General features: G+C 41.7%; 2 protein-coding genes across 5 annotated transcripts in view; one reads left to right on the top strand and one right to left on the bottom strand.

Annotated features, from left to right (window-relative positions):
• Positions 1-2,017: 2,017 nt before the first annotated feature.
• SPC25 (SPC25 component of NDC80 kinetochore complex) lies at positions 2,018-9,991 on the top strand. Of its 2 annotated transcripts, none has more exons than XM_081183634.1 (7): positions 2,018-2,222; positions 4,406-4,631; positions 5,462-5,527; positions 6,901-7,047; positions 7,824-7,919; positions 9,447-9,545; positions 9,794-9,991. In XM_081183634.1, the coding sequence occupies exons 2-7, from the start codon at positions 4,478-4,480 to the stop codon at positions 9,916-9,918; spliced, it is 687 nt and encodes a 228-aa protein (XP_081039760.1). In that variant the 5' UTR covers positions 2,018-2,222; positions 4,406-4,477; the 3' UTR covers positions 9,919-9,991. The 2 variants fall into 2 exon arrangements, with proteins under 2 accessions (XP_081039760.1, XP_081039759.1); XM_081183633.1 differs by having other exon boundaries at positions 2,019-2,222; positions 4,474-4,631.
• Positions 9,992-10,513: 522 nt separating this feature from the next.
• The window catches only part of NOSTRIN (nitric oxide synthase trafficking), a 33,123-nt gene continuing 32,087 nt past the window's right edge, over positions 10,514-11,549 (bottom strand). Inside the window, exons 15-16 of one of the 3 annotated variants that reach the window (XM_081180639.1) lie at positions 11,339-11,461; positions 10,514-10,890 (exon numbers count right to left, since the gene is read on the bottom strand). In XM_081180639.1, coding sequence (XP_081036765.1) covers positions 10,739-10,890; positions 11,339-11,461 — 275 coding nt within the window. In that variant the 3' untranslated portion in view covers positions 10,514-10,738. The remainder of the gene's footprint in view (positions 10,891-11,338; positions 11,462-11,549) is intronic. The other 2 variants (XM_081180640.1, XM_081180641.1) reach the window with 2 other exon arrangements.

The following is an 11,549-nucleotide window of genomic DNA, read 5'->3' as shown; positions in this document are numbered from 1 at the left end:
AACCTCACGTATTATGTGATCAGTCTTCACTGAAACAGCATCTGTACAGTCCTTGTATTATCTCTATTACACGTTTGTTATGTACTGAGTTGAATAGGATCCAAAAGTCAGCAGTCTGATTGGTTCAAGAACAATAGGATTCAGAATGCAGCAGTCTGATTGGTCCTGGAACAATAGGATTCAGACTGCAGCAGTCTGATTGGTCCACAGGAGCCACCCAATCTAGTTCCAGGTGGAAGGGAATCCACAACCTGATTGGCCTGCAGGAGAATCCCGGAATTAGCCAATCACGTGGGGCCCATTGTGTAAATAATGTATATAAGTCAGACATTCTGGGGGAACTCCATTCCTCCTCACCACCATGAGCTGAATAAAGAGCATGAAATCCACACTCGACTCTGTGTATATTGCAATGTTTGTTTTTTATATGTAAAATTCTCTGCAAACAAAAAGCAAAAACCATGGTTGCACGTACCAGTTACAAAGGTTCAGAAAAGGGAAACCCAAGTGACCAAGGGGTGGAGCAGATTATAAGTAACATTTAGGGCTTTTTTGTTTAGAGAAAGGGTAGGAGAAGACATGATAAGCGGTGCAGAAAATTATTCCTGGTGTGGAGATAATGGACAGAGAGGTTCACCCCCTCTCCTTTTCATAGTACTAAGCTTGAGGACACCTATGTTGCAAGATCCGAGATACCGTATTTTTTGCACCATAACACTCACTTTTTTCCTCCTAGAAAGTAAGAGGAAATGTCTGTGCGTGTTATGGAGGAAATGCCTACGGGTGGCATGCCTACGGATTTTCCTCCTCTAAAAACTACGTGCGTGTTATGGTCGGGTGCGTGTTATAGAGCGAAAAATACGGTAGATAAAGTATTTAATCACACTCTGTATAGTTAAACTATAGAATCTGCTTCCCGAAGATAAGTGAGGGCCGCCAATTTGGATGGTTTTAAGAGCATTAGATATATTCATGGAGAATAAGGTTATCAATGGCTACTAACCACAATGGTTAAGTTCTGCTTCCACTGTTGAAGGCAGTATGCTCCTGAAACCACAGGGAGGGGAGAGGGCTCTTGTATTCAAATCCTGCTTGTGGTTTTCCCACACACATCTGGTTGACCTCTGTGAGAACAGAATGCTGGATGAGGGCCTTTGGCCTGATGCATCAGGGGCACATCTTAGATGCCACCCTTTATTTCCCCTATCCCTAGGTAGGGCTCGGGACTCCAGTGCACTTACAAGATTCAGGATTCTTTGCCATGACTGTTACCATGAGACAAGAGCTTTAAATATAGGTTCAGTCCCTGGGATCTCCAGTTAAAAGGTGTGTTTGTGTGTTTCAGTGTCAGTCAAGTCAGGTAGCATCCTTGAAGAACCACTACCAGGCTATTGGGTTGTTGTTTTTATTTTTCTTAGGTATTTTGTGGTTTTATATCTTGATTTTATTCTGTGAACTGCCCTGAGACCCCTGGGTATAGAGCAGTATATAAATTCAATAAATAGTAGTAGAAGATAGCACTAGCCTATAACTTTATTACTATTATTTTTATTACCTATTACATTTCTATACCTCCGCTCTTCCCAGTTTACAGTTTACAATATCAACACACAATAATACACAATATATAAACAACTAGTCTGGAGCTTGGCATAGTTGGGTGGCATCGGTCCTGGATGCGTTAGTTGAGATTTCCCTGCATTGCAGGGGGTTGGACTGGATGACCTTTGGGAATCCCTTCCAACTCTCTGATTCGGTGACAAGGTAGCACCCCCTGCGGGAAGCATGATCAGAGAGGCCGTTCGTGATCTGAGAGCAGTCAGAGTATTAGGGGACGTGTTGGGCGCTTTAACCCGCTCTCGTCGTTGAGAGAAAACCAAACTACAATTCCCATCATGCAAATCGTCACCCGTCATCTCTTTGGCCAATAGCGAAGAGAGAACCTGACGTCGCCGGTGACTTCAATGCACGCGGACCAATCGCTGGGTCCGTTGTGCGGCGCACGCTGAGCGCGAAGGAGGAAAGCGGCCGTTGGCCGTTGGCGGCGGGCGCGAAGGCGACGCGCGTTTTGAACAAAGCGGCGGCAGAGCTGAGCGAGTCGGGAGGCGGCGCGCGGGGCGTGCGTTGAGTCGCAGCCCCGCTCCGAGAACAAGGCGATCTGGACACGGACTCTTGTTCGCAGCCGGGAGACAGGCTCCGGTTTGCAGCCGCGACGTCCCTTGGTATGGGGGGGGGGGGGAGAGGAGGACTCGTCTATCGTTATATAAATATGTAGTGTGTGTGTGTGTGTGTGTGTGTGTGTGTGTGTGTGTACACATGCGTATGTGTACATGCGTATGCGTATGTGTGTACACACATATAATGGTATATATAATGTATAGATAGTGAGTGGATATTATGTGAATGTGTGTCTGTATATGTGTGTACGTATATGCAGTGTATGTATATGTGTAGTGTGTGTGTATATATAGTGTGTGGATCTATACAGTATAGTATATCTGTGTGTGTATGTTTATATATGTAGTGTATGTGTATATATAGATAGATAGATAGATAGTGTGTGGCTATGTATGGTATATATGTGTTTTTGAGTGGTGTGTATATAGGGGGTGGGTGGGCGCACACACACACACTTATGCACACACAGAGAGAGAATTCAGTTCTTGCCAGGCAAAGTAGAAACTTTTTTTAAAAAAAGAATCTCCTGATTTTTTTCATGTTAAATAGTCTATTTCCATACTTAGGGGGCTGGGGAGCCCCTTACGATCCCTGCTTAGAATCATAGAGTTGTAGATTTGGAAGGGACTCCAATGGAAGGACACTGACAAACTGGAACGTATCCAGAGGAGGGCAACCAAAATGGTCAAAGGCCTGGAAATGATGCCTTATGAGGAACGGCTAAGGGAGCTGGGCATGTTTAGCCTGGAGAAGAGGAGGTTAAGGGGTGATATGATAGCCTTGTTCAAATATATAAAAGGATGTCATATAGAGGAGGGAGAAAGGTTGTTTTCTGCTGCTCCAGAGAAGCGGACACGGAGCAATGGATCCAAACTACAAGAAAGAAGATTCCACCTAAACATTAGGAAGAACTTCCTGACAGTAAGAGCTGTTTGACAGTGGAATTTGCTGCCAAGGAGTGTGGTGGAGTCTCCTACTTTGGAGGTCTTTAAGCAGAGGCTTGACAACCATATGTCAGGAGTGCTCTGATGGTGTTTCCTGCTTGGCAGGGGGTTGGACTCGATGGCCCTTGTGGTCTCTTCCAACTCTATGATTCTATGATTAAAAACTTATTAGAGAGACATCGTCATTAACGTCGTGAGGGTCTCATTTTCAGGAAGATTCTTGAAAGAAAGAAAGGAAGGAAGTGGCCGGTCAGAAAGCAGGACTGGCTTTTTATTTACTCCGCCAACTGGATTTCAAAGAATCATAGAATTGTAGGGTTGAAAGGGACCTCAGATGTAATCTAGTCCAACCCCGTGTAGTGCCGGAATATTTTAGCCCAACGTGGGGCCTGAACCCACAGCCCTGAGATTCAGAATCTAATGCTCTACCAACTGAGCTATCCTGAGGGTGAACAGTTTCATCTCTTCTTACATATGGTTTGATTTTGCTACTGGATTTCTTCCCCTGGAAAGCTTCTTTGACCTCACACCCCTTTTTTAAAATGGTAAAGCTGGCAACACCTGGATGGAGTTGGGCAGCTTGTCTTGTGTGAGGGGAGGGATTTACACTTCCCTTGAAGGTGAGCTGTAGTTGAAGGGAGCATCTGCACCCAAACATTGCCAATGGCGGTGCAAGGAGTATCAGTGGCCAAGCTAGTTTGCCTGCTGCGATCATATTCCTGGGGAAACTTGATCTAGTAAGTCATGCTCTGACTCCTTCCAAGCTGAATTATTAGCACTGTAAGTAAGGTAGCTTTTAAAGATGGTTTGGTAACTCCGTTTGGCACAGGATACTGCAAATTGCAGCAATTCTGTACTGGTAACATATTTTGGGTTTGGGACTTGTCTATGCGAAGGGTTGCCTGTTCATACAAAACCTTATAACAGAAAATCAGGCCCTGCAGTCTCACCCATCACTAAGAGGCAGTTACCAAGAGCAAGGCTTTCTTGGCAGTTGATGAAACTCACTCCCACTAAAAATTTATTTGGCTCCATCATTATTTAGTATTTAAAGAATTAAGTTGTATTCATTTTGAAAGGTTATGTGTGTGTTAGGATTAATTTTATATGTTTTGTCATGTTGAGAATTACATAGGGCCTTGTGCAAGCTTTTATGGCTAATGATAGCATTCAGTTGTAAACAGCCCAACACTTATTCTGATACCTAGATTTTTGCCCTTTAAAATCTAAATGACTTGGATACATGGGATTTTTCAATAAGCAATTATTTTACGTTTGCCCAGGAAATCAGCAAGCCTGTCTTGGAGAAGCCTGGAGAAACTTCTGAGTGACTACCATAATCTATTTTTAGAATCATGGCCCAGGAAAAAGGTGATGATGAACTGGCAAAACTTGCAGAACACATGAAGGAATTATGGACTAAGTTCAAAACCACTTGTAGCAATAAGAAGATTGACCAGACGCTGAGGCTGAGTGATTTATGCATGGAGTCTTTATGCAAACTTTCAGGTACAATTTTATATGGGTTATTGCTATTAAATTATTGTTAATTGACACTTCCTACCACGGAGGCAAAGGTGCTCTACACAGAAACAGTTTCCTATGTGCAAGGGATGCTAAACTGCAATTCTGAGAAAATGGTGTTCTTTAAAACATGTGTGGAATGCAGGACACACCCTAGTAGCAGTCCCCTTCCATGGCTGAGAAGCTGTTGGGAGGGAGGCTGGTGGGGGAGAAAGAAAAGACAAATTGGGTAGGATATTTCCGTTCCACCTTAAAAGGGAGCAGGCTTTCTGTAAGAGTCTGCGCATGTCCTGATCACAGGATGTTTATTGTTCTGATATTCCTTTCGATTTCAGTCGGCTCAGAGACGCTGACAGAATGGACGTGTTTTCTTTTGTTCTGTTAAACGCTAAATAAAGTCTGTAAATTATACTCTTCTGTGATGCAAGCTTTTGGCTGCGTTTCTGCTGAAAGAGGGTGCACCAAGCCCTGGAATGTGGCTAGGAATTTCTAAGGCTTTGTGCCCCTAACTGTTGGATCTGCGTGACTACGGGAGGCCGATGGACGTCCAGAACTCCGGCTTGGGGGCTCAGATGGACGTTATCTCCCTGGCAGTTTCCCAACACCCATGTCATCCCATCTCCTGCACTTGTCTCTCAGCAATGTTGGGTTGGGGAGGCATATCTGGGTATAAATAAAATTTGGTGAGGGCCAAGACTTTCAGCATAGCTTATCAGCAAAAGTTATCTGTTTTGTATACATTGTTTATAAACCAGCACAAATGTTTCAGGAGTGGGCTGGCAAATAACTCTGTTTTGTTTTGTTTTTAATTACAGATAAATGGTCGAACAGATTAATAGATGGGGACAAGATGATCACTAAATTTCATGAGTACACAGATGGTAGAGTATGAGTTGTTCATGAAATATTTTTGCATGGGTACATACCTTCTTGTCTCCCCTTTTCTGCAACCCCCACCCTGTACACAAACTAACTTGATGCCACCTTCTTCCTAAGCACCCTTTTCACCTTCTGCCCAATAATGAAGCAAATAGCCCCTCCTATTCTGAAGTCACTGTCATACTCTTTCACTTCGCAATCATGGCCATGCTGCCCACTCCCTCCTTTTTTGTGAACTCCCTTTGCACTCCCCCATTTTCATCTTCACCTCCCTTTCCCTCCCTCCTTTTCTCAGCTCTTGCTTGCACTGAGACTGCCCCCATTTCCATGCCTCTTCCTCCCTCCAATTCTATAGCCCTCTTACGTTTGCAGACAAATCTTACTGTATCTTTAAGGTGTATAGAAATCTTAGAGCGAGCCTGTCACTTAGCTTGTTTAGTTAGAGACGGTTAAATAATGGATGTTGAAAAGATATGAATGCTTGCTTGTTAATAAAATACCTGTTCTAAATGGCTACATGGAATCTGGAACTTAATGTAGAAGACAACACATAGTACTAGGAGTCAAACAACATTTGAAGCAGCTAAGGAATGGAAGATGGAGAGGTTTGAGTAGAGCAGGGATAAAGCAACACTAAGGGGGGATAGGGAGTGGCAGTTTTGAACCATGGCTGAGGTTTGAGTAGATCGAGCGAAGGTGGGGGACATGGGAAAATGTGGTGGTTGAAAACAAGGTTTGAATATAGTGAGAAGGGAGTTGAGAAATGCTTTGTTGTGTTAGCTTATAGATATTGGCTTCCAGAGATGGCCCAGCCATTAAGCAGGGTGAGCCCACGGCCTCAGGTGTCATTCTTGAAGGTACCCTGCTTTGCCCCTCTGCCAGCAGCAGAGAAGCACTGCCATTAGTGCCAATTTTGGATAAGATCACATCCATTTTATGCGAGATCTCACCTCAAATCAGTGAGATATTGTCTGAAAAAAGCACCAGTGCTTCTCTGCCATGGCAAATACGGCAGGGCGTGCAGTGTAACAGCAGGGCAGGGTGCCACTTCCCGTTTTGCCTCAAGCGTCAAAATAGGATGTGCTGCTGCCTCTGTTTCTAAAATGTCAAACTGTTGTTCTGTTACTAAAGATTAATCAGCAGACTTTGCATTTATGGGATAAGAGGACAGGTCCTTGTCTGGATTAGAAACTTGTTAATGAGCATGAAGCTGATTATAGGAATAAGTGGACAGTTCTCACAATGGTAGTATATAAGAGGTGGGGTCTGCCAATTATTAATATCGGTAGCAATGCTTTTCAACTTGTTTGTAAATAATCAGGAATATGGGGTGAGCAGTGAGCAAAGTTTTCCAAGTTCTCCCTGTTGCTTGTAGAAGCCTGTCAGAAGAACAAATCCATTGAGGAAAAACAAGAGAAATTATCCGAAGTACTTGCTGGCCTTAAGGATGGCAGAAAGGAAGAGGCAGACTTGATGGCTACTATTCAAGAGCTCAGAGAAGAATTGATCATAAAAAGTAAAAGTAAGTCACAATCAAAATGGTGATAATGAATTCTGGTTCTGGAGAGATTGGAAAATGCCATACTATTTGAGAAATGTGTGGCAAAGGGCCACATCACGTTAGTTTAACTCCAAGAAGATGATTTCCCCATAGTGAAATGTGTACTAAAATGTATGATATATTTGCCTGTGATTTATAAAAATCTGGCAGCTTAGCAAGTGTCACTTCTGAATAAATGCATTAAAATATGACACTTTTAGGAGCTTTACAAGTGTGTTACATTTAGGGCAATAGAAAGGACTATGACTGCAATCCTTGGCATACTTCTGAGTAGATATACATAGGATTATATAGTAAGGCTTGCTTTCTAACTTGGGAAGCAAAATGACCCATCAAAATACTTTAATATAAAAAAAAAAACATTGGTGGGAAAGATGTATTCATATTAAAGTATTCAGTTGAGTAGGAACAAGCCACATCAAGAAAATGAAATTTTGATGGGGCAGGTGGCTCATTAAATAGTGTGTGTGTGTGTGTGTGTTTGTGTGTGTGTGTGTGTGTGTGTGTGTGTGTGTGTGTGTGTGTGTGTGTGTATATATATATATATATATATATATATATATATATATATATATATAAACATGGATTAACTCCTCATTTGTAGAATTCAGACGAGGCAGCAAACAAGAGAGGCCAAGATTTGATAGGTTTATCAAATAGTTTTTTAAAAAATACAACTTTAGGTTAATGGCATGGATGAAAAAAGAACACTGTGTCTTATTTTGTTTAAATCTCAGTTAAAAGCAAGCCCCCAGAAGAAATCATGGAAAGACTTCATAAGTCTGAAAAACTATTTAAAGAGCGGCTTGGGTTAGAAATACGCAAAACTGGTGGTAAGACTGATGTGTTCATTTCTATAATTTCAGGTTGTGACTAGTATTGTTTTGCTGTAGCAGAATTAATCCATTAACTGCCTAATAAAAAGTGCAACAAGTGTGAACTTGAATAGAAACAGTTTCCCATGCAAGTCTGCCCTACCATCTGTACAAAAGGCTGCTGTAAAGGAGAAAGCCATTTCCTCCAGCATATACTCGTGTGCTGCAAGTTCATTGTCTAATGGATAATTGGTGCTGATAGTTCCGGTCCTTTCTGGGTCCTATCTAGATGAGTGAGAAGCAGCCACCACAACTGTTCAGTGCTGTCAGTAATCTCATTTTACAGGGGCAGCAGGGAAAAGAGGATTTTGCAATCATGGCAACAAACAGGTTGCTTTTTTGTTCACAAACCAACTTTTCGAGATGGAACACCCTAGCATTACATCATGTGTGATTACGCTATCACTTTTCTAAGTACCTAAACCAAAATGATGCATGCTTCTTTGGGGGGGGGGGTTCATGTTGCCTATCCAATCAATTATCACAATCTTGGATTGTTTTACTTGCATGCAGTGGTACCTCGCAAGACGAATGCCTCGCAAGACAAAAAACTCGCTAGACGCAAGGGTTTTTTGTTTTTTGAGCTGCTTCGCAAGGCGATTTTCCCTATGGGCTTGCTTCGCAAGACGGAAACGTCTTGCAAGTTTGTTTCCTTTTTCTTAACACCGTTAATACAGTTGCGACTTGACTTCGAGGAGCAACTCATAGAACGCGGTGTGGTAGCCTTTTTTGAGGTTTTTAAAGACTTTGGTGATTTTTGAAGCTTTTCCAAAACTTTCCCGACACCGTGCTTCGCAAGACGAAAAAAATCGCAAGGCGAGAAAACTTGCGGAACGAATTAATTTAGTCTTGCGAGGCACCACTGTACTTCCATAAGGAAGAGGCCAGAAATTGGGGTTATTGTACACATTCTCTCTTCCCTTCCAAATGCACTTTTGATTGAGCAATATACTGTGCTAGGAATATGGAAAACGGGTAGGATGGTGGCATTATATAGATGATAATGATATAAGTCATCAGTTAGGGCGATATCAGTCATCAGAATAGGAATCCTATTCACTGAAGAGGCACATGATCTAATGAGGCCTCTGCTCATGGAAAGCGCTCGAAATGATTTTTACTAGTTTGCCCTGCAGCCTCTTCTACCAACTCTCATGTGGTTTGAGGCTTCCTCTCACTTGGAGTCGGGGGGAGGAATTCATGAAACTTTCATTTCTTCATTCTGTGAACAGAAGCATCCCATGAGCAGAACTCCATCCGTGGATCTCTGAATCCAGCCCCCCTAATCTTCAGAGCGTAATTTGAACAAAATAGGATGGCTGGTGCTCTCTAGACTGAGCAGATACATTTCTATGTAATGTGAATCCTTTAGCTTGGTAAAAATACAGTAGCAGTTTAAGACTTAGTAAAATGTTGCAGGGACATGAAACGCATGCAAATGAATGTTACCTGACACACTTAACAAAATATTGTTTTTGCCTTCAGCGACTCATTTGCAGTTTATATTCCGTTGTGTTGACCACAAAGATCTTGAGAAACCATACATACTTACCCTTACCATAAATGAAGAGGGAGCTTATGAAGGTATGTATAAAGTTTCTGAGTACTGTTGCATTTCATAGTGAAACTGTTTTCTATAAATCTAATCTCAGATCATCATTCTCTCTCCACACACTGTAAAAAGGCATTCGCGTTTAGCTTCTGCTTTTAAAAATCATCTAATCTTTGCAGCAAGAACTGTTAACTCCAGTATATTAAGATTCACTAACTTCATAGTTTGGATAAAGTAGCAACTTATGCAACAACTTATGTTTTTCCCTATTTTCTCCTAGTGATTTCTTGTTTTCCTCCTCTGGACTGTATAGAAGAACTGCAGCAAAGAGTGAGGGAAACCAGCAATTTTTCTGCATTTATTGCTAACGTCAGGAAAGCCTTCATCGCTTTGACTTATAAATGATATGTTGTTATATATGTAAATCTGTCTGGATATCTTGTCTGTTTAAATAAAAGAAAGTAGGCATTTATCGTAACTATTTGACCTTCAGATAGAGTTTGAGTTGCACATGGGCTATGCTGCCTCTGCTTTTCATTAAGACAGATCAGATCCTGGGCTCCTCAGATTTGAACAGGGTTGCATTTGCAGATCAAAAAGTTTTGCTTGATTTAGTAGCACCAGTTTCTAGGTTACCAGCCCCCCCCCCCTGCCCAGGCAGGGCAGATGTCATTTCCCCCTAAAGCCTTCTGTTTCATTCAGAGCTGCCCATGGAATGTGGGCACATGAAACTCAGTCTCTCAACAAGGTATAGTAAATGTCTGCTTTTACTGTATAACTCTTAAAAAACAACAACAAAAAGTTTCCTGTCCAGTACAAGCTAACACCAGTCCCATTAAATGACAAATATCAATATCGTGGTTCCTTAACAATGCAATCCTATACATGTCTACTCAGAAGTAAGCTTCAATGAGTGCAATGTGATTTACTTGCAGTGAACTGTGTATAGCATTGCAACTTTAGTGCTGGTATCACTGCTTTAAAAAAAGTTAAGAAGGAATTTGGTATTACAATTGTTTTTAATTATTTACGATAATGACAATAATTTAACGAATGAAAGTTGAGTTTTATATAATGCCTTTCAAAATTTTATTTAGAACATGAAAAAGTTCTAAACAAAGAAAGAGCAGGCACTTAGAGAAGCTTGAATTGATGTCTTGTCAAAGTGAATAAATCCATATTGTTAGTTGCACTTGCAGTCTGTCCCAGTTGTGGTTTTTTCAGTTTAAAAAGACGTTTCGTCATCTTCATTGAGGCTCCTGGTGGTAGAGGGAATTAATTCTTCCACATATGTAGCAGGGAAAATACCTATTTTCCCATTGAGAGAGCCATACCACCATCCATCCTCTTCCTTCTGGTGAATTTCAATCACATCACCTAATAAAGGAATGTGCATAGTGTTACTTTAACTTTCTTGGTCAAATAAACCAGATCTTAGAGGCTGTTCACACAAGTTTCTTAAGGAAGCTACATGGCTTTAGAAAGTACTTTGTCTCTATCATCCTTCAAAAGAACAGAAGGGTTTCTCTGTGGAGACCAAACCAGATAAACCATTCTTGAGTATGGCTTGTGCTTTTAAGTGTTCTTCCATATGTATGCTTAGAGCCAAACTAGATGGAGAGTGGGCAGGTTTTAGTCCTTCCCCCAGGAGTTTATTTCAGCATAAAGTTAAAACTCTACCCCTGGTTTTCTAGCCAGAAATGCTACAAGCTAGTCCCTCTGTTGGCCACTGAGAACAGGATGCTGGAGTAGATGGGCTTTGGGTCTGATCCAGTGGGGCTTTTCTCTTACATTGAAATTAGAGGAGAGGAAATGTTACCGTTACCTTTATTCAAGCAGAGCTCGTCCTCCCTTTCAGCGTGGTAATCATATAAAGCTGTACAAGTTCCATACACGGAATCACCATTCTCTGGCGGTAGAGCTGTTGGCTTTGAATTGCCAACAGCTACTGGAAAGTTGGGACAAAAGTGATAATATTTATGGCAGCTATAACAAATACAGTCTTGTGGTAATAACTAGCTCTTTTAAAACAACCC

The sequence above is a fragment of the Podarcis bocagei genome, assembly GCF_964188305.1.
Source record: "Podarcis bocagei genome assembly, chromosome: 1".
Lineage (NCBI taxonomy): Eukaryota > Metazoa > Chordata > Lepidosauria > Squamata > Lacertidae > Podarcis > Podarcis bocagei.
This window is presented reverse-complemented; position numbering and strand designations above follow the sequence as displayed.

Bases quoted from the DNA above. Each gene is read 5' to 3' on its own strand.
- SPC25 (XM_081183634.1), top strand. From the start codon at position 4,478: ATGGCCCAGGAAAAAGGTGATGATGAACTGGCAAAACTTGCAGAACAC. The intron at 7,048-7,823 runs GTAAGTCACAAT...TTTAAATCTCAG, and splicing joins ATTGATCATAAAAAGTAAAA to TTAAAAGCAAGCCCCCAGAA. The intron at 7,920-9,446 runs GTAAGACTGATG...TTTTGCCTTCAG, and splicing joins AGAAATACGCAAAACTGGTG to CGACTCATTTGCAGTTTATA.